We start from the raw sequence: 23,688 nt of genomic DNA on the forward strand, positions 1-23,688 counted from the left end.
AGGGGGCGTGCATGTGATAATTGTTACCTCTCCAGAGATTGCATGCGAGTTCCTGAAGAAACAAGATGAAAATTTTATGGGGGACCTGGAGTCGAGGAAGAGGAACATATGCATGGCATTTTTAATATACTCTCTTGTTTGTATAATTTCTGCATTTCTGACTATATTCCATTTCTTTCGCATGGGAATGAAAAGAGAACAAGACAAGCTGTTGAGACAGTGAGGATAATTAAACGGTAGTCTAGGTAGGAAAACAATTATTCATAAATTAGAGTGATCTGTTTATTTTTATTTTTTCTTTGTCTTGATTTATTCTAGGAGTAGATAACAAGATCCTTTTAAACTAGAGTGAATTAAATTAGCTCTTAGTCAACATTAGTTGATTTTCTAACATTGTTTATAAAAGATAAAAATTTCACTATTGGTGAAATTGTAATCAAATTTAGAAGAAGAAATCTCTTTTACCGCATAGAAAAGAGTCGTTTTTGGTTAGGGATGACAGGTATATGTAAACTCGATATTTGTGAGTGTTCGATAATCGAGTTCGGTGATTTTAAATTGAGTTTGGGTATGGAATGGAGAAGGTTACTTGCATGATTGGGTTCGGAAACATAGTGTGTGAAACTAAAATCCGAAATCTAATTATATTAATGTTAAAAAATATTGAAGCTTTAGAGTTTAGACCATCTATCCCTCTTAAACTTATTCTTAAACACAAAATGTAGTAAATATCATATCAAACAGTAATTCATCAAAAACTCAAAAACGTATTTTCAAATTAAAAAAAATATTTTAAGAATATTTTATTTTACACCAACTTTTTAATTTTTTCAATAACTATCTGTATATTTATTAATTTTACAAATTAAATCCAATATTTTTTTCAAACTCACACACATTAAAGAGAATTATAATAAAAATAATTATAAATCAGTAATTTATACATACACAAATAATTACACTACACGAACACAAAATATTACATTAAAACAAACATCGTTAAAATAAATAAATTAAACATCATTAAATATTATTCATTATTATAAACTTTATGATATATTTATGATGAAAAAAATATTATTAAAAATATATAGGAAATAAATAAAATTAAAAATATAAATAAATAATATAAAAAATTATTTAAAATAAAAGTTAAAGTATCAAATGAAATGTTTGAAATAAATAATATAAAAAATTAAATATTCAAATCAACAAAGGTTAAGTTTTTAAATTTAATTAAAATGTGAATTTGCGAGTCGAGCCGACCCATTCAACGTATAAATATATATTGTAAGGAGAGAATGAAGGAATTCACATTTTTCCGTTCGATTGGAGGGTAAAAATATGTATGTTATTGTGTTTGCAGTAAGGCTGAAGTTGGTCATGGGGTGACCATTATTTATTTTATTTTACCCAAACTTCACTCAAATATAACTTTTTTAGTAATAAAAAAAATATTGATCTATCTTAACTTTTCATTTTTTTTTTTAAATCAAAATATTAATTTTCTCTATTATCTCTTTGTATCCAACCATAACTCTTTTAACTTTCTTCTTTATTTTTAATTCTTTTTAATTATTTATTCAACTCTTCTAACCACATTTGTCATATATGTATATAATGTTTTTATTTGTGTTTTAAAATTTTGATATTACTAATTTTAAAATTTATTTATATTTAATAAGTTATATTTCACACTTAATGGACGGGTATCGAAAAATAATTTAATCTACCTTGTTACAGAACGATATGCATTTACAAACTAATTTTTATAAATGTGTGCAGGAAATGATGGTAGAAGCAATTGACAACCCATCAAATGAAGAATAATTATATAAATAGTGAAAATAGAGTTTTGAGATAGATACTTCACTACTCGGCCGGAACGTACCGAAGCCATCCCTAGCTATGGTCGATTAGTGTGCTCATATCATCAGCGTTTGACCAAATGATCTATGAGCCTTGTCCTTCGTCGACCCTGAAAGATGTACCGGTTCTACTACTTCTATATCGTCCAAATTAATAACAAAGGTATTTTGAGCTTACGATCTCAACTGATGAGCTTAGAACAACTCAAGGTATTTTCTTTTAATAAGCACGATATTATTCTCGTGCCAGTAATAGTAAAATAGCCCTTCTTCATGAATAGTACCCTCACCTTCTTATAATCCTCATTTTTTTAGCTTCAAAAGATTTTAATCGATTTTTTTTTTGTTCATTTTTAGTTTCTAATTTAATTTCTAAGAGTGATTGTTAACATTTAATTAAATGAATATTGAGAACAACTTCACATTTTGCCCATTTAAATAAATACATTGTAGGTTTATGAATAAATACCCGCGACTGTCCAAATATCACATTCAAAAGAAGTTATTACATAGATAATTTTTTTTAAAATAATATATATTTATAATGCACGCGGAACAATCTTAGCAGTCAGCCGTCCTCGTCCAATTGCCCGCGCCAAGAAAATATCCAACGATTGTGTGACACGTCGTCAATCCGCGTTATTGTAAATGAAATAATATGGGCCGTTGATTCGATATTAAATCTTTAACTAATCTCAATCGTTGGTATACATATATACCGATCCAACGGCTGAGATCGGCTCACCGAATAGTATATTAATAACTATATAAAAGCATTTTAACTTGAGAGCACAGTAGTTTATATGGTTTTATTATTTAAATCGACAACTTTTTTTATCGATTCCGTACAATTTTGAGGTTTATTAGGTTTTGCTTACACCCCTCCCTATCAAACTGACATTTTAATCTAAATACTTCTCCCACGTATATAATACATCATCTCTAAGCCCAATTTCTTCTTTGCAAAAAAAATGAAAAACAGATCATAATATAAAATAGTTAAAATTAAGGGCGTAACTACTATGGTTAGTTTGTTATAAAAAATATAGAACGTTCAATCAATTTTATTTCTTGGTTAAATATAATTGCTAAATGATAAGATTATAAAAACTTTACTTGAAAAAAATATCCACCAACAAAGTATTAATTGCAAAAAAAAATTAGTTCTAGAATATGACTAGTTAAATTTTAAAATAGGCTACAATATTTTCATACTAGTTGAGTTATAATAATATTATTATTAGTTTTTGCAATAACATTTATTAATATTATTATTATTATTATAAATTTGACGTTTAAGGGTTGTGACTCAACTGTCGAAGGTACAGATAATTGAAATTATTTGTTAAAAAAAAAAAAAATCAATCACATATATATATATTTTTTTGTTAAAGAAATATATATATATATATATATATATATATATATATATATATATATATATATATATATATATATATATATATATATATATATATATATATATATATATATATATTTTAAGTTAATCTAAAATTAATTTTATCAATCATTATTTTTATTTGTTCACTCTTCATCTAAAAAATAATTTAATTAATAATTGAATCACATCTTTAATACTAAATAAAAATAAATTATTTTCACTTTTTATTTGAGGATTTAAAAGAATGATTGTGATGTTCCTAGTAAATAATATCAATAGTTTTACTTTATTTTTCACCCATTGTCTTAGACATATTTTTCAATTTTTAAATAGACTCTTCTTAAATAAATTATAAGATATTCTCAGTGTCATTAATAGTAAATTTTAAAAACAGTTTATTATAGATGGTTATAATGATTAAAGAAGTTGGTAATATGTTGTTAGAATTATTCATAAAAGAATTGGAGTCTTGTTTTTAGAGATGTTATTATATATTAAAAATGACAAAGTATGACATTAATAAATTAAAGAATAATTAAATTTATATATCTTCTTATAATTATATGTTTTTTTTTTTTTTTGTAAAACTAAATTCCAAATGTAGATTGGATAGCAATAACATATATTTGTTTGGGTTGAATTAAATGTTCATTTATTGATTTTATATTGTTTTTTAACACATTCTACACTAAAAGAAATACAAAGGTAAAACTATGTGCCTAACATTATATATAATTTATTTTTGAAGAGTTATTTGAAAATAATAATAAAAGACGGCCATATAATTTATACATGAATAATGTTAACTCAATAAACAAATATTTTTTAATTGGAATTTTATTTTAATTGAATAGTTACTTTAATTGTCATTCCCTAATTCAAGAACAACAAAAATTGAAAAAAAAAATAATAACTCAACGAAAACGGTTGAGTATTATTAAACGGTTTATATATATTTATATATATAGTTTAAGTAATTTATAGGATATGATTCTACCGTATTTCAAGAACTTCATAGTTGATCTTGACTGCAAGTGCTAAGGTTAGTATACTTCTTCAATTGTGGGTTAATTAATTATCTAAGTACACGTAGTAACGTATATTACTCTGCATCATCACTTGTATTTTAATGGAACAGAATTAATCAAGAACATGGCATCCTCCTCAAAAGAAAAAGAGAAAGAAGACGACGTTATGGTTATCAACGTGTGGAAAGAAAACATGGATCATGAAATTGAAGAAATCACCCAGATTGTTCGGGAGTTCAATTTTGTTGCATTTGATACGGAATTCCCAGGTACCATAATAAAATCCCCAAACAGTGACATATTAGTACCTTACAGTGTTATACGGGAAAATGTCAATCGCACAAAGCTAATTCAACTAGGTTTTACTTTGGGTGATCAAGATGGAAATCTCCCTAAAGATGAAAATCAGAAAAAAAAAAGTCTGGCAGTTCAACTTCTCAGATTTTGATTTAACAACGGACGACGAGTTTGATCCTGATTCCATTGAGTTACTCATAAAAAGTGGACTTGATTTGGAGCTGTTTAAGACTCGTGGGATTCCTTTATGTGGTTCTATTGGTGAAAAATTGTTAGCATCTGGTGTGTTTAATAATAAAAGAAATTGTTTAGTTAGTTTTCAGGGATCGTCAGATATGGGGTATCTCATAAAACTATTTACGCAACAGGATCTTCCTCAAACCTATCAAGAGTTTATGATCCTGGTAGCACGTTATTTTCCGTATTCAATTGATGTCAAATTGCTTTCAAATGTATTCATGCAAGGCAATACAAAAGGGTTGGATATTGTGTCAAATAGTTTGAGACTCAAAAGAAAGGGGGGAATTTCTCATCAGGGAGGGTCTGATTCGTATCTTACATACATTGTCTTCCTCAAATTGTTGGAGGAAAATAGAGATGAAATTAAAAATTCCCACTACAACACCTTATACGGGTTAACAGATACTTAAGTAGAGAGAGACTTTTTCTTCTTTTCTTTATTCTCAATAGTTTAGTCAAAGAATATGAGTTTGTTGTTGAGAACATGTGGAGTTTAATTAGTTTGTGAAGCTTAGTTTGATTGATTTTGGTTTTAGTTGTTGTTGAGAATAGGAAGTTGAATTTAGTTTGGTTTCTTTTATGTTTGTGAAGCTTTGTTTAATTGGTCTTAGTTTTGGTTGTTGTTATATAGGGTCTATGTCAATTTTAGAATTTGATAAAAAAAAAACCCAATATATCTTAAAAAAACAATTCCACAAGAAAACGAGTTCTAAACACTTGATATTTTTTCAAATAGTTAGGATGAATTAAAGCTGACAATTATATTATATATATATATATAATATTTTTAAAAGTTTTTATTAAATAAATTCAATTCAAACAAAATTAGTTTGACTGGACTGTACTTACAAGAAGTAATTAAATGTTTAGATACCACTATAATTATTGTAGTAGGAATAAGAAGGATTTATTCCATCACTGGTTATAATTTAGGATCTTTAAAAAAAAACATATTTTAATAGTATAATTTGAAAAATATTTAAAATAAAATAAATTAAAACTCTCATATACTAAATTAAAAATAAACAAACACGATTTCGAGCATGCATGGGGCCTATTGATTATGAAGTTTGTAATAATCGAGAAACTTATTAAAATCAATCCTATCATTGAACGTGATTTGATTGATTTCATTAACTATACTCACCCATTCTAGAATAAGCCTTTTATTCTGGAATAAACCTTAAAAGGTAGTTTCATTCACCATCCTTCACCCTGTTAATAGTTATAGGAAGTATTTAGCTAAGGTGAACAAAGATATTCAAACAAGAGATTCTAATGTGAAATTGCAAAACAAATATGGAACAAACATATATGATAGTGGAAAAGTTCGAAAAACCAATCAAAAGGAAAAGAAGAGAAACTTAAAATATATATATATATATATATATATATATATAAATATAAATATAAATATAGGCCTTGTTCGGATGAACAGTTTCCCAAACTAACCTTGTTTGGCGTTCACTTTCCCAAACTAACCTAGTTTGTTCATTTATTCCCAAACTAACCTAGTTTACTATTCAAACTCAGTTTTTTAATTTTATTTTTTTATTATTTTTTTACATTTCAAAGTTATTATATATATATATATATTTAAATTATTATTTATATAAACTAAATTATTTATATTTTGATATATATTTTAAATTATTATTTTTATAAATTTGATTATTTATATTTTGATATATAATTTAAATTATTTTTTTATAAATTTAATTATTTATATTTTAATATATATATATATATATATTTACATTTCAAATTTATTATATATATATTTATATATATATATATATATATATATATATATATATATATATATATATATATATATATATATATATATATATATATGGCAATATGATTTTCATCCCCATAAATTTATTTATTTTACTATTGAAATTATTATTTATATTTATTGGGTTGTCTTTTATTAAAATAATTTTGACAACTTTTGTTTAAATTATTATTTATATTTATTTGGTTGTCTTTTATTAAAATAATTTTGACAACTTTTCATTCAAATTATTATTTATATTTGTTGGGTTGTCTTTTGTTAAAATAATTTTGACAATTTTTCATTCAAATTATTATTTATATTTGTTGGGTTGTCTTTTATTTAAATAATTTTGACTTTTCATTGTGATATAATTTCACAATAAATTTTTTATCAATTTTTAATGTGTTGTATTCCTAACTTAAGGATTGTAAAAAAATATGTCTTAAGTTAACGAACCATTAAATATTTATATTAAAATATAAATAATTAAGTTTATAAAAAAATAATTAAAATTATATATCAAAATATAAATAATTAAATTTATAAAAATAATAATTTAAAATATATATCAAAATATAAATAATTTAGTTTATATAAATAATAATTTAAATATATATATATATATATCTATAATAAATTTGAAATGTAAAAATATAAAAAATAAAAAATAAAAAAATAAATGAGTTTGAATAGTAAACTAGGTTAGTTTGGGAATAAATGAACAAACTAGGTTAGTTTGGGAAAGTGAACGCCAAACAAGGTTAGTTTGGGAAACTGTTCTTGTTCGGATTGGGGTTTTTGAAAAAACATAGAGAGGGAAAAAGATAATGATTAGTGATGATTTTGAGGAGGTGTTGATTATTTTTGGTAAAAAAACTTAAAAGGTATTGATATATATGAATAAAATAAAAAATAATAATTTAAAATAAAGGGTATTTTAATATTTTGATTAATGAAATGAGTGATGTGATTGTTGAGAAGTGATTGATTGGAAAATTGATTTGAGATGAGTTTTTTAAAAAACCCAAAGAGAACAATGCCATATATAAAATGACATTGTGCCCGAAAGTCTTTTCAATCAATCCTGTTGACAAACTCCACAAGTGTGCTCACTATTTTCAAATTGCTTAAGCTTTTAAACCATTGTGTGTTAGAAATTCAAGTGTATTACAATTTCATATATTCTGTGTGAGTGGTGAGCATTGTAAGTTGACATAATCTGTTTCTGTTCAACAGAGTGAGCTTAGTGACAAGTCGAAAACGAGTAGTAAATAAGTCTCGGATGTTCGACGTAAGCATTGTAAACGATCTGAATATTCTGAGTGAATATTCTTCTCAACGTTTGAGAAGAAGGAGTGACGTAGGGGTTTTATCTCCGAACATCCATAAATCCTGTGTCCTATTATCGCTGACTAAATTGTGATTTCGTTGCTTCAAGTTGAAACAGACACTTCCGCGTTTGAACACGGTTCAAGAGTTTGTGATAACTTGCGAAGTATAGAGACCGATATTAACCTATAACAGAGTTAGTATCAACCGGCGTGTGTGTAAACGTTCACCCTAACGAGACCCGGTCTCCTTTGACGATCCCGATCCCAATAAAATCATAATAGAGTGAAATATTTGTTTTACGTTGAGATTTTTTTATAACTTGTATCAAATTAAATTCAAAGGAGATTTCAAATAAAAATGGATACACTGATAATATTATCAAATGGAGATTTAAATCAATTTGAAATATAAAACGATTAATTATATTATACAAACGAGTAATTATATTAATTCTATATATTAATGTAATGACTTTTATATTAATATTAAGTAGTGCATTACACTAATCTTAATTAATTGTTATACGATTGGTTATTGTAATGAACTTTTGTATTCATTTTGTATTTAATTAATAATTTTTAATTATTTTTTAATAACCGATATTATATATAATAATATAATTAATTAACTATAGTTTAAATAAATGTTTGGACAATTTTAATGAATTTATTCTACATTAAATCTAACTTTAATAAAATCTAGCAAACAATATTTTATCAAACAAGTTCGATCTGGCTAAGAGATTATCCAAAATCAAGTTTTGGGCTCTGAGCTTGAGCTGATCCAAATTCTAGCTAATTAATGATATATGATGATGGTCCACCATTTGGATTTACTTTGAAGATTTAAAAGATTCATTGAACTTGATTTATCTTTATCTTTCTATTCGGCCATCCACTCATGTTTTAATTAATATTGAAACTAAGTTTTGTTTTATATGATTAATAGGCTTAAATTGGTGTTGAAAAAAATAAACAAGTTTACTTGTGATCAGCTGTGCTTTTTCTTCTTTTAGATCATTTTAGGATTTTAACGGTCAAATTGGGGATGGAATTAAGAAATAACGGTTGAGTTATGGAGCCTACACTTATAATAAACTCTACATTGTTAATTAAAGTTTATTGGGTTTATCTTTTTTGGTTTTGGGTTTGGGCCTGACCAAAGTTATTTAGGTTTATTACCTGAATGTTTACCTTATAAATATGTAATTTTTAAGGGTTTACATTGGATAGACATAATTCTAGAGAGATAAAGTGTGAGGCAAAAATTTTGTATTCCTTCTTCTTCTTCATAGTGAAATCTGGTGGTGGCTGAAGTGGATGTAGCTCAATTTGAGTGAACCACTATAAATCTTTGTGTCTTGTGTTCTTTTTCTTGTGTTTTTTTACAGATTGTTTCAAGCTAGTCGGATTTAGGAGATACAAATCCTAACAACTGGCATCAGAGCAGCTGATCTAGATCTGAGCATTGGAAATAATGGCAAGTGAGAACAGTATAGGACATGGAATTAGAAGATTTGATGGGACAGATTATGTCTTCTGAAGAATGCAGATTGAAGATTATCTCTATGGAAAGAAGCTTCATGTTCCTTTGAGTGAGAAACCAGAGAAGATGGATGAAGTTGAATGGAAACTCCTTGATAGACAGGTTTTGGGAGTTGTCCGATTGACGCTAGCCAAGACGGTTGCTCACAATGTAGCAAAGAAGAAGACCACCATGGGTCTGATAAAAGCTCTTTCTGATATGTATGAAAAACTATCTGCTAACAACAAGGTACACTTAATGAAAAGACTATTTTACTTAAGAATGATTGATGGTACTCTTGTCACTACTCATTTGAATGAATTCAATACAATTGTGAATCAATTTCTATCTGTTGAGATTGATTTTGGGGATGAAGTTAGTGCCCTGATTTTGTTAGCATCTCTACCAAATATCTGGGAACCTATGAGGGCAGCAATTAGTAATTCAGTTGGAAATGCTAAACTGAAATTTGTTGAAGTTAGAGATCGTATTCTTGCTGAAGAGGTTCGTAAAATTAATTCTGGTGAAACATTCAAAGGTTCTGCTCTGAATGTGGAAAACAGGGGTAGAGGTAATGATATAAATTTCAACCGAGGTAAGAGCAGATCTATGTCAAGGAGCAGGAGGAGTCAGTCCAAGTCTGGGCGGACATTTGAGTGCTGGAATTGTGGTAAACAGGGTCATTTAGGTTTATTGGGTTTATCTTTTTTGGTTTTGGGCTTGGGCCTGACCAAAGTTATTTAGGTTTATTACCTGAATGTTTACCCTATAAATATGTAATTATTAAGGGTTTACATTGGATAGACAAAATTCTAGAGAGATAAAGTGTGAGACAAAAACTCTGTATTCCTTCTTCTTCTTCATAGTGAAATTTGGTGGTGACTGAAGTGGATGTAGCTCAATTTTAGTGAACCACTATAAATCTGTGTGTTCTTGTGTTCTTCTTTCTTGTGTTTTTTTATAGATTGTTTCAAACTGGTCGGATTTGGGAGATACAAATCCTAACAGTAACCGATGATATTTTAACCACAAATATCAATTTCTTTCCTCAATCGATCACTCATCGAATGATCTTACTTATTTCGATTAATCAATCCTCTCATTCCACATTTTTATCCATCAATCTCAATCGACCTCTAATTTCGAGACTTTACTTTCACTTCGGTCAAACAACTGACTTACTTATCCTCACTTCGACTATCAACCATCTCATTCCATATTCTATTCGGGTTCAAATCTGTTGTTCCAGATTTTGTGTTTCATTCTGTAACATTTTCACAAAATTGATCATTTTATAGAATGAATTAAAAGTAATGAAGAGAGGTAATGAAAAACCAACATATTTTGATAGCACACGCCCTTTGAGCTCTTACTCTATACGTGGATTAAGCATTATTAGATATATATAGATTATTAATGTTTTAATATTGAAATGATGAAATAGATATTTGTCCTATTACTACAAACTCATTTTATTCAATTTTATTTATATTTAATAATTTAATTATTTAATTTATCAGTTAAAATAACAACAAAATTTATTTTACTTTTGTAAATTTTAAATAAAAAACAACATTAAAAAAAAACAAACTAAAATAACAAATTTTTAATCAAACAATAATACTTTTTCAAAAAACTTTAAAAGTATCTTAAATAATCCAGCACAAGAGGAAAATATAAACTCTTACATGTTTTTGAAATAAATCTTGGATTATTTTAAATTAAGAGCTGCTTTTTTTTTTTATAGTAAAAATAAAAATATTGAAAGGGTATTATTATAAAAAAAAAAAATTATATTTGTTAATAAATGAAGTGAAGTAACTAACTAGAGTAAATTGTTTAATTATGGTTGAATTAAAAATAAAACTAAGCCAAACAAATCATTGTAAACCTTTCCTCACCGGCCAATAATTTGTTTGATGTTGGGATTTGTTTTTTTTTTCTTAAATAGAAATTCTCCTATTAATTTTTTTTAACTATTTAATTAATCAACTTAAACTAACTATACTTTATTTTTATAAAATTAAATTTTAAATACAAAAATACATATGAAAATTCCAAATAACATATTTTATAGAATTAAATTTTTTTCTTCAAAAATAAAAAATAACCCTAAGAAATGACCATCATAGTCCTTCATGTTACTATTTTATTTCTAGCATTTACATTATTAACCATTCTCTTTTTCAAGAAAACATTAAGTACTCCTAAATCTTGTTTACCGCCAGGCCCTAAACCATGGCCAATTATTGGCAATATTTCAATAATGATAAGAAATAAACCATTGTATCGATGGGTGCATGATACAATGTCAAAAATGGGCTACGAGATATTTTGCATTCGCCTAGGGAGCGTGCATGTGATAGCTGTTACCTCTCCAGAGATTGCATGCGAGTTCCTGAAGAAACAAGATGAAAATTTTATGGCACGTCCTACGTTCCTATCAGCTGAGCTAGCGAGCGGTGGATTTTCCGGGACGATCTTTACGACAGTTGGTGACCAGTGGAGAAAGATGAAACGTGTAATGGTCTCTAACATCCTCTCTTCGGAAACTTTCCATTGGATGCACGACAAAAGAGCAGAGGAGGCTGATCATCTCGTTAACTATGTCTACAATGTTAGCCAGAGCAATGCGGACGGTGTAGTCAACGTTAGGGTTGTAACACAACACTTAGAGATTTTTTGGGAAAGGCACTGAAAATGGGGGACCTGGAGCTGAGGAAGAGGATTAACATTTGGATGGAGTTTTTAATATACTCAAGTGTGTCCAAAAATCATCATGATATGATGATTGGAAATGTTATAATAAAATTGAAGTGAATGTGTCCAAAAATAAAATGATAAAAGAGTCAAATAGTTGTTTTACGTTGATTTTTTTTTTTATAACACAATTGTATCAAACTAAATTCAAAGGAGATTTCAAATAAAAATGGATACACTGATAATATTATCAAATGGAGATTTAAATCAATTTTAAATATAAAACGATTAATTATATTAATTCTATATATTAAGTATGACTTTTATCTTAATTAATTGTCATACGATTGGTTATTGTAACGAACTTTTGTATTCTTTTGATATTTAATTAATATTTTTTTAATTATTTTTTAATAACTGATATATATATATATATATATATATAATATAATTAATTAACTATGGTTTAAATAAATGTTTGGACAATTTTAATGAATTTATTCTACATTAAACCTAATTAACTTATATAAAATCTAGCAAACCAACAAGTTCGATCTGGTTAAAAGATGATCCAAAACAAGTTTTGGGAGTTTAATCTGAGACAGCTTTGAGCTTATCCAAATTCTATAGCTAATTAATGATGATGATGGTCCACCATTTGGATTTACTTTGAAGATTTAAAAGATTCATTGAACTTGATTCATCTTTATCTTTCTATTTGGCCATCCATTCATGTATATATAAAGTATTGAAACTAAGTTTTGTTTTATATGATTAATAGGCTTAAATTAGTGTTGAAAACAAAAAGTTTACTTGTGATCAATTGTGCTTTTTCTTCTTTTAGATCATTTTAGGATTTTGCTAACCGGTCAAATTGGGGATGGAATTAAGAAGTAACAAATGATGATATTTTAACCACAAATATCGATGTTTTTCCTCAATCGATCTCTCATTTCGAGACTTTACTTCCACTTCGGTCAAACAACTGATTTACTTATCCTCATTTTGACTATCAACCATCTCATTCCATATTTTATTCGGGTTCAAATCTAATATGTTATTCCAGATTTTGTGTTTTATTTTATAACACTTTCACAAAATTAATTATTTTATAGAATGAGTTAAAAGTAATGAAGAAAGATAATGAAAAGTCAAACATATTTGGATAGTACACACCCTTTGAGCCTTACTCTATAGGGGATTAGGCATTATATTATATTATATTATATTATATATATATATATATATATATATATATAAAAGATCGAAATGATGAAACTAAAAACTCATTTTATTTATATTTAACAATTTAAACTCAAATCCGTAATGTGCTTAAGGCATTGATAATCCAAGTCAGTCGTGCGACCGGATCTCGGGCAATGTTCTAATACATGGTTCTCATTTTCGAACAAAAAAGACCTTATAAAGAAGCAAGATTCCAAGCTCCAGTGTGCCTGTTCCTGCGCCTGAATCCGATGCACCTTAGACTGACGTATTCGTAAGGATGTGTAGTAGCGTTCAAAGATAACTCTTTTTCCTTTCGACTCGCTTCGGCCTCTTCCGCTGTTGATGCTGAGAAGCAGTCTCCTTTTGCTGCACATAAAAATGCCTGGTTATTCCTACACACAATACCGAAGCTCGCAGACTCATTAGTCAAATAAGAGGTCGATGATTTATCAGTTAAAACAATAAAAAATATTTTACTTTTGAATATTTTACATAAAAAACAACATTAAAAAAATACAAACTAAAATAACAAATTTTTAATCGAACAATAATACTTTTTTCAAAAAACTTTATAAATATCTTAAATAACCCAGCATAAGAGGAAAAAATAAACTCTTACATGTTTTTAAAATAAATCTTGGATTATTTTAAATTAATTAATGAGTGTTGATTTTGAAAGCTGCTTTTTTTTAATGTTTAATTATTGTTGAATTAAAAATAATGAGAGTGAATGTTTAATTATGCTTTATATATATATATATATATATATATATATATATATATATATATATATATATATATATATATATATATATATATATATATATATATATATATATATATATATATATATATATATATATATATATATATATATATATATTTGTTAATAATTGCTCTGCTGATATTGAATAATCAGATTGGATGTTTAATTATGGTTGAATTAAAAATAAAACTAATTAAGCCAACCCAATTATTGTAAACCTTTCCTCATCGGCTAATAACTTATTTGATGTTGGATTTTTTTTTATTAAATAGAAATTCTCCTATTAATTTTTTTAGACTATTTAATTAATCAACTTAAACTAACTCTACTTTATTTTTATAAAATTTTAATTTTAAATACAAAATTACATTAAAATTTCAAATAACATATTTTATTGAATAAAAAATTTTTCTTCAAAATTTCAAAATAACCAAACATCAAACTAGCTCCAATTGTCTCCATAAATAATGCTTCTTCCATCCTTCATATATATATACATCTCTTCTCCACATAGCAATTTGCATATTCTAAGAAATGACCATCATAGTCCTTCATGTTACTATTGTATTTCTAGCATTTACATTAACCATTCTCTTTTTCAAGAAAACATTAAGTACTCCATCGATACCTCCTAAAGCTTGCTTACCACCCGGCCCTAAACCATGGCCAATTATCGGCAGTCTTTTCATAATGATTAGAAACAGACCATTTTTTCAATGGGTTCATGATACCATGTCGAAAATGGGCTACGAGATATTTTGCATTCGGCTAGGGAGCGTCCATGTGATAACTGTTACCTCTCCAGAGATTGCATGCGAGTTCCTGAAGAAACAAGATGCAATTTTTATGGCACGTCCTACGTTCTTATCAGCTGAGCTAGCGAGCTGTGGATTTTCCGGGACGATCTTTACGACAGTTGGTGACCAATGGAGAAAGATGCGGCGTGTATTGGTCTCTAACATCCTCTCTTCGGAAACTCTTCATTGGATGCACGACAAAAGAGAAGAGGAGGCTGATCACCTCGTTAACTATGTCTACAATGTTATCCATAGCAATGAGGGCGGTGTAGTGAACGTTGGGGTTGCAGCACAACACTTTTGCGGAAATATGATTCGTAATATGATGTTTAGTAAGAGGTTTTTCGGAAAGGGGACTGTAAATGGGGGACCTGGAGTTGAGGAAGAGGAACATCTGGATGGGATTTTTACTATACTCAAGTGTGTGTACAATTTCTGCATATCTGACTATTTTCCGTTTCTTCGACGTCGAATAGATCTAGACGGAAATGAAAAAAGAACAAGAAAAGCTGTTGAGAGTGTAAGGAAATATCAAGATCCGGAAATAGATATGAGAATTAAACAATGGAAAGAAGGAACAAAAAAAGAGAAAGATGATCTTCTCGATGTTCTAATCACTTTAAGGGATGACCAAGGAAACACTCTTTTGACATCCAAAGAGATTAAAGCTCAAATTTTGGTAATAAAAACTTAAATCTCTTTTCTTATGGTTGTACACTAATTATATATTCATAGTATAACCTAAAAGATCAAAGAAATTAGGTTAAAAAAATAAAAGTCAAATTTATTTACATAAGTTTTTAAACTTATACAAATACATTACAAAATAACTTCTTAATATGTATGTGCAGGAAATAATGGTAGCAATTGTTGACAACCCATCAAATGCTATTGAATGGGCTCTTGGTGAGATGATAAATCAACCAGAGACATTGGTAAAAGCCGTTCAAGAACTAGACCAGGTTGTCGGAAAGAACCGGTTTGTCCATGAATCTGACCTGAACAATCTCAATTACATTAAAGCTTGCGTTAAAGAATCTTTCCGTCTCCATCCAATGACAGCATTCAATGTCCCACATGTATCCATCTGTGACACCATGGTGGCTGGTTATTTCATACCTAAGGGTAGCCATGTTCTCTTGAGCCGCGTAGGTCTGGGACGTAACTCTAAGATATGGAATGAACCGCTTCGATTCAACCCTGAACGTCACCTTAAAGATGATGGCTCACATGTGATATTGAATGATCCAGATCTCCACATATTTTCATTTAGTATAGGTCGTCGTGGTTGTCCCGCTGTTAACCTTGGATCCACCATGTCAATTATGCTATTGGCTCGACTTCTTCAAGGTTTCACTTGGAGCCCATCTCGAAATACTTCTTGCATTGAGCTTGTGGAGGCTACTGATGAGATGGCTCTTTCCAAGCCTCTAATAGCCTTTGCAAGGCCGCGCTTGGATGAGGGGTTGTATGCATCACTTAATAAATGCAAAGCTATGGACAACTAAGTATATTAATTCATGTTTTCTTGTTCTAATTAAGAAGCTTTGTTTCCAAAGCTATGTGTGTGTCACCATGTTATATTGAAGTTATACATATTATGCTTCCAATGAGAACAATAATATCACATAAATTATGTGGCTTATATATATGTTTCTGAACAAAATCATCGTTTAAGGATTAATTCACAAGATGTGTTTGAAATAAATTTCAAACTCTTATTACTACTGTAGTTTTAACCTGCCTTGTTAAACTCTTCAAGTTCGAATATAATTTTACATTGTTTTAATAAGTGAAAATATATTTTTTGAGTGGTTGAGAAATTGACAACATGTGTTTTAATAACTTGAAAACATTTTTTTGAGGATGTTACCTTGGTTTTTATATATGGTTGAGAAATGAGTTGTAAATATCACAACTTTTGGGTGTATATGAGTGGAAGCAAATTTATAGTTGCCGACTAGTTTGACAAATGTTAATTGGCCTATTAGGCATGGTCTACAAATGTTAAAGTTAGGGTACGTGTTTTCATTTTATGATTAATAGTTAATCATAGACAACTGATACAGCTAAAAACTTAATGAAATTTTACCAATATTATGTCAATGAAAGCCTTGAGCAATACAAGATTTCAAGTTATTCAATAAATGTGTCACGATCTATTTCAAATTGAAAAGCTAAATGAAACGATTATACACTGTCAAATTTGTCGCGCAATCGGAGTTCGAAATAAAAGAATAGATTTGAACTGTGTTTTTTCAAATTTTTAGCAACTGGAATTAAATTTGCGTACCCATCTAGCTACTCTCACATCAAAATCCAATTCGCTATAAATGAGAACCCCAACTACTATTAATTAATGACTTGAATTCACGGTCTTTAAATCTTTTTATTTAATGTTAGAACCTAACCTGAACCCATTGTTATTATCAATGGCTTTAATAGTCTTAATTAACTCATTAAATATAATAAAATCTCAAATCTAAATGTATTGAGTTACTTTGGACATTTCAATGCAATGCTTTAAAGATGTGCATTTAGTTAACCCCTATGCCTGATTGGTTTCGTGAAGGGAAATAGCAATACAAGATTTTCTTGTTATTTGTTTACATTAATAGAAATTGAAATATTATTGCATTTTATTTTAATGAAAATTGAAATATTATTACATTTTATTTTAATAATTTTTATCCCGCCCTTCATTCTTTATTGTGTTCCTCCACTTCCTCAAAGAGGAGGAGGGTAAGACTGTTGTATTTTGTTAATAATATTTAGACATGAAGAGAACTGAACAATGGACATCAACTAAAAGAATTAAACTTTTCAAAATAAAGGACATAACAGAACATGTGAATATTATCCTACTAGTTAAACACTGAAAAATATCTTGATCGAGAAACTTACAATTTTAAGACTAAAATTTGACAAGTTATAACATTTAATGCACACTATTGATGATAAATTTATTAGGCTTAGGTAGCACATCATTTTTACACTCCAAAATTAAAATAAATTTATTCGGTCTAATATGATGATCATACTTATTATTGGACCAGGAGAACAAAAATCAGAAACACTTTTCAGAAATGACTTGAAATGACCATTTAAAAGCGGTACAAACACGATTTTTTTAAAATACTCAGAATTTGGTTGACCCAATACCTTCAAAATGACCAGTTTGGAAAATTATGAATTTTGAGTATAATATTGCTATTGGCAAAGTGTATAGAACAACCATTTCAAGGTTTTCTTTTGCACCCCAAACATCATTTTTCATAAAACAAACGAAATTTGGGAGACCTAGTAGGTTCAAATTAACGGTTCAAAAAATTATGAATTTTGAGTATATACTATTGTTATATGCAATTTTGTGTAGAAGGACTTCAAAAGGGAAAAAGAGTAAAAAATAAAGCTATTGTACGTTTGACAAATAAAGTTGAATCATTGTGACTAGGAAAAAAGCCAAGCGAAGTGATCACCATAGAGAGTTTTTTAAACCAGGAACGTGGTGCTTGTTTGAGACCATAAAGAGCTTTACGAAGTTTGCAAACTTCACCAAGTTGACGAGGAACACTCGGGAGAGGCATCATATTAACCTCTTCATGAAGGTCACCATTCAAGAAAGCATTCTTCACATCCATTTGATCAATTTTCCATTGGAAAATCGAAGCAACAACAATCAAAGTGCAGACAATTGTCATTTTCGCAATAGGAGCAAATATTTCCTCATAATCCATGCCATATTTTTGAGAATAGTCTTTAGCAACAAGTCGAGCCTTGTATTTCTCAATAGAACCATCTAATTTTTTATTTTAATCTTGTAAACCCAACGAGAGCTAATGACATATTTTCCATACGGTAATGAAACAAAATCTCATGTATGAGTCTGATTTAAAGTAGTAAGTTCCTCAACCATAGCAGTCTGTCAAAGGGGATCATGAACAACCTCCTTATAGGATGAAGGCTCAGAAAAACGATGAACAAAAGTGACAAACAAAGCAAATGAAGTAGAATAAGAGGAGTACTTAAAATCGGGAAGTTATGAGACTTACGAATAAGAGGAGAATCTGCAATCTCATCCGGCAATTGGGTGATCATAGGAGTATGAACTTGGGAGGTGAATGTATCGTGAACCAAAGTATTAGATAGGCTAGGAAGAGGATCCGCAATCTCATCCGGAATTTGGGTGGTCGTAGGAGTAGGGACATAGGAGATGGATGTATTGTGAACCAAAGTATCGTGGACTAAAGTATCAGATATATCTTTATCGGGCTCAATGTCAAAGGGATCAATATAAACTAGATCTGTTTGGGTCATATGATGTGAACTAGCACGAACAAAGAATAATTAATGAAATGTGCTCTAAAAATACAACATGACGCGAAATATACAATTTTTGACTAACTAGATCAAAACAACGATATCCCTTTTGACCAACACCATAACACAGAAAGACACATAAGACAGACCGATGAGACAACTTATTACGCTCAACATGTGGTCAAAGGACAAAACAAATACAACCGAAAATACGCAACGAGGAATAATCAGGTGAATGACCATATAGTTTTTCAAAAGAGGACAAGCTTGAATTATGAGATATTGGGATTCTATATATATTGATCACTTGAGCAGCGATAAAAACTACTTCCCCCCAAAACACACTAGGAACCTAGGCTGATAGCATGAAAGAACGAGTTGTTTCAACAAGATGACGATGTTTCAGCCACACTATTTTGTGTTGAGTTATAAAGTCTACACTTATAATAAACTCTACATTGTTAATTAGAGTTTATTGGGTTTCTTTTTGGTTTGGGGCTTGGGCCTGACCAAAGTTATTTAGGTTTATTACCTGAATGTTTACCCTATAAATATGTGATTATTAAGGGTTAAATTGTTAAGAAAAAATTCTAGATAGATAAAGTGTGAGGCATAAAACTTTGTATTCCTTCTTTTTCTTCATAGTGAAATCTGGTGGTGGCTGAAGTGGATGTAGCTCAATTTGAGTGAACCACTATAAATCTGTGTCTTCTTGTGTTATTCTTTCTTGCATTTTTACAGATTGTTTCAAGCTGGTCGGATTTGGGAGATACAAATCCTAACATTTTGTTGAGGAGTGTCAGTACATGAGGTTTGGTGAATGGTACCATCAGAGTCAAGTAACTGAGAGAAATAATTAGAAGTGTATTCACCTCTCAAATCACACTTAAAACATTTAATGACAGAAGAATGTTGGGTTCTCACAAGAGATTGAAAATTGGTGACTATAGTAAGAAATTTAGACATACGTTTCATAAGATAAACCCAAGTATAACGAGTAAAGTCATTAACAAACAAAACATAATATCAAGAACCTCATTTAGAAGAAACATGAGAAGGTCCCCACACATCAGAATGCACGAGATCAAATGGAGCAGTGGAAAAAGAAACACTTTTACAAAAAGGCAATGCTGAAAATTTGACAATTTTTAACCACTATACAAGGTTTAAAGAAAGACGGGGAATATGTGAGACCAGACGATGACAAACCTTTATGAAAGGAGGCGGACATGGCATGCGGCTGTGAGACAAGGAGCTGCTTAAACTGCTTAAACTTCTCAAATATATATGGATCCAAGGTTGGAACAACAATTGTATTACCAATATGCGGTGGAAGATAAGTCCATTATGAACTTGGTGGAGAATCATCTTTAAAGTCAGACATGGTGAAAACAACAACAACAAATATGGCACGACACAACACGATGCGACATGACGTGACACAGATACAAATACCAAAAACGACAACACAAATACAATAACAGAAATATGGCACGACGCGACACATATACAAATTTTCAAACAAAATCAGTTAGAGCAAAAGGAAGCGAAAACGAAAAATACCATTGACGATTGCAGACTCAAACACCAAATTCAAATCGAAAAATATAGATTGAAAGTTTTAGGTTGAACAAAGAGAATTTCTGATACCATGATAAGATAAAGAGAGGCTAGGGTTTATAATTAGCAAACATAAAATAAACTAAATGTAATTAAAGAGTTTATATAGTTAGTGATTACAATAGACTGAAATACCCTTAAATGCTAATAAAATATCCTTAAGTGCTAATAAAGATAATAAAACTAATATATCTAACCGAACCAACATCTATATTGACAGTTAAATTTGAGAGCACTTTGAATTTGAATGGAAACGAATGACATTCCAATCAATGTTAGTTCTTCTCAATTTAAAAAATAAATAAATAAATAATATAAAATAATTTTGACCCTCTATTTTTAACTAAATAAATTATTTTTATTTTCTATAAATATTTTGGGGAAAATACAAACCCAATTACAGTTTAATAAGACTATTTTAGAACGTGGAAGTATTTTCGGATCATCACCTTCAGACAAAGCCCGAAAGTGATGATCCAATTTTATTGAATTTAAATTTAAAATTTGGTAAAAACTTCTTAGGGTGAATTGGTTAATTCTTTCATAGTTTCCAAATTACATGTAAAAGGTAATCACAGATCAACCCTCCATTTCATATTTGATTAAAGTTGTATTAATTAGTTAGCAAGACAAATCCGATAATATCATTTTAATCGAATTAGTATGTCTGAGTATTGGTTTTAATAGTATTAGTATATCATTCATCCCGAGGTATTATAAGAGAAAATGTAACTTCCAAGTAAATAAATGATACTTTTTATGTTATAAGTTAAAAAATAAAAATTAGTGAGCCTAATTTCCATTCTTGTTAAAATGCCAAAATAGTTTAGTTTATTATAATGTAATGACAAATTTAATGAATTGGATACTTATTTATAGTGATAGATTTGGACACGGCCTTCTTCTTTGTAGAATAAAGTGTCAGCTAGGATATTAATAATTCACTTGAGGTTCAGATTAAAAAAAAAGAAACATTCAAAATCTTCTTTAATGTTTTTTGTTTTCATGGGTAATACCATTATATATTGATACTTAATTCGATCAAAATGGTTTTCGTAATAAGACAAATTTGAACATTACAATTTCGATTGAACTAATGTTTCTGTTAATAGGTTTTACGAAACTTGTTCATCAAATTTAATCTTGAGAATGCTAATTATTATATTATAATTCATAAATGAAGAAAGTTATACAGATTAAGAATTGGATTATCAAAGAGATTAATTAAAAAATCAACTCATACTATTAAAGCTTAACAAATCCATCTATTAATAAAAAATATATTTAAGAAACTAGCAACACCAATGACATTTAAACAATTTTAGTGAACTAATATAAAATAAAATCATAAAAGTCGATCTATCTAAGAGGCCTAAATCTCAATTATTAATAAATAAGAGCTTGATTAAAATCACTAATCACTTGAGAGTAAGTAAGGTCTCAATATAAGGTACAATCATCATTGAACTAGGAATACCATACAATTCAAAATTTGTTATTTTATTAGTAACAAGGTTAATAGAGATGAGTTTTCCATCAACATTTTGAATGAATAACTCATCCTCCTCCTCTTCCTTGTCCATGTATTTCCAAAACGTTATCGGTTTACACAGATGTTGCACCAAGGGTTCATCAAAATTGATCATAGTGTATTGCTTAGTCCAAGATTCCTTGACCCCATATTCATTCATAAGCCATATATCGGTATAACGGTTTGAAACAGAGGTGTCGTATTTATTTACCAACAAGGCTAGATATCCCCTAAGGTTAAACAAGGGTGCCATATACAAACCAATAATTTCTGATGGCAATGGAAGGTGTCCCAATATTTCTGATCTTGCATCTAATGTAATCAAAGAATCTCCGTCAATAGATAAGTGAAAAACTCCATTTAATAGCAAGTTGTACCACCTACTAAGGTCTTTATACACTGCCTTGCTTTTCCTCCAACAATTCTCCCTTGAATCATATATTTCAAACACAAGTTTATCGTCTTCAAAACCTCTATAACGATGATTGTATCCGATCAAGAGAATAACCGCCCTAAAAACCTTGTAATGTTGTAGGGCTCCTCGGGGAGGCTGATTTGAATTGGACTGATGATCATCAAACCAAACACCCAAAACATAAGAATTGGTAGAATCAGCACATGGGTATGAAAAGGTTGAAAAAGGTAACCTTTGAGATTCTCTAGTGGAGGGGTTAACCAAAAGTATGTCCATCTCATTGGATATACATATAATTCCGTTGTAAGCATTTTTTAACCTAAATGAATGATGCAAATAAAATATTCCAATGTTTGTAACCATTGGTGATGAGAAGGGGATATCAGCTTTTTCCTCTCCATCAATAGTGGCTATTAGTTCGTTGCACTTTCTCTTTACCTTAAGAAACGAAATCAATACATCAGGGAATTGATGAGGAAGCATGCAGTCAACAACTCTCTTAAAAAATTCTGATTCGAACCGAAGGAGCATGAAAGATGACCCACCTTCCTTGTCATTTTTCTTTCTACATGCCCGATGATTATCATAAAGAGAAATAAAATAAGAACTTCGTAACATAAAGTTCCATTTTTTGCATACCGATCTGCATACTATAACATATTTGACTGGCAACCTTACAATAATATTCAATATCAGATCATCAGGAATAAAAGAAATGTTTCTCATTTGGGTATAGCCAACGATCCTGAAAAAACCAAAACAATCAATTTAACTTTTGTTCAAATATCCTTATCAACTCTAAAGAAAATAACTAGATATATATTTATCAAGCATTGGA

The 23,688-nt window shown here is 29.0% G+C and overlaps 4 protein-coding genes across 4 annotated transcripts; 3 read left to right on the plus strand and 1 right to left on the minus strand.

Moving 5' to 3' along the window:
* Positions 1-4,422: 4,422 nt before the first annotated feature.
* LOC124912801 (poly(A) ribonuclease pop2-like) lies at positions 4,423-5,245 on the plus strand. Its single transcript, XM_047453446.1, has 2 exons — positions 4,423-4,567; positions 4,740-5,245. Exons 1-2 carry the CDS (start codon positions 4,423-4,425, stop codon positions 5,243-5,245), a joined length of 651 nt encoding a protein of 216 aa, XP_047309402.1.
* Positions 5,246-11,791: 6,546 nt separating this feature from the next.
* LOC124912802 (tyrosine N-monooxygenase-like) lies at positions 11,792-12,172 on the plus strand. Its single transcript, XM_047453448.1, has one exon. It carries the CDS (start codon positions 11,792-11,794, stop codon positions 12,170-12,172), a length of 381 nt encoding a protein of 126 aa, XP_047309404.1.
* A 2,598-nt stretch (positions 12,173-14,770) lies between these two features.
* On the plus strand, positions 14,771-16,472 carry LOC124912803 (isoleucine N-monooxygenase 1-like). Its single transcript, XM_047453449.1, has 2 exons — positions 14,771-15,643; positions 15,816-16,472. The coding sequence occupies exons 1-2, from the start codon at positions 14,858-14,860 to the stop codon at positions 16,470-16,472; spliced, it is 1,443 nt and encodes a 480-aa protein (XP_047309405.1). The 5' UTR covers positions 14,771-14,857.
* Positions 16,473-22,322: 5,850 nt separating this feature from the next.
* On the minus strand, positions 22,323-23,333 carry LOC124912804 (F-box protein At3g07870-like). The gene has a single exon (XM_047453450.1). It carries the CDS (start codon positions 23,331-23,333, stop codon positions 22,323-22,325), a length of 1,011 nt encoding a protein of 336 aa, XP_047309406.1.
* Between the last annotated feature and the right edge of the window lie 355 nt (positions 23,334-23,688).

The sequence above is a fragment of the Impatiens glandulifera genome, chromosome 8 (genome assembly GCF_907164915.1).
Source record: "Impatiens glandulifera chromosome 8, dImpGla2.1, whole genome shotgun sequence".
Lineage (NCBI taxonomy): Eukaryota > Viridiplantae > Streptophyta > Magnoliopsida > Ericales > Balsaminaceae > Impatiens > Impatiens glandulifera.

Excerpts from the sequence above, each read along its gene's own strand:
- LOC124912802 (XM_047453448.1), top strand. The coding sequence starts at position 11,792 with ATGGGCTACGAGATATTTTGCATTCGCCTAGGGAGCGTGCATGTGATA.
- LOC124912801 (XM_047453446.1), top strand. The coding sequence starts at position 4,423 with ATGGCATCCTCCTCAAAAGAAAAAGAGAAAGAAGACGACGTTATGGTT. Across the intron at positions 4,568-4,739 it reads ATTTGATACGGAATTCCCAG|ATTTTGATTTAACAACGGAC; the intron begins GTACCATAATAA and ends TCAACTTCTCAG.
- LOC124912804 (XM_047453450.1), bottom strand. The coding sequence starts at position 23,333 with ATGCTTCCTCATCAATTCCCTGATGTATTGATTTCGTTTCTTAAGGTA.
- LOC124912803 (XM_047453449.1), top strand. The coding sequence starts at position 14,858 with ATGATTAGAAACAGACCATTTTTTCAATGGGTTCATGATACCATGTCG. Across the intron at positions 15,644-15,815 it reads AGATTAAAGCTCAAATTTTG|GAAATAATGGTAGCAATTGT; the intron begins GTAATAAAAACT and ends ATGTATGTGCAG.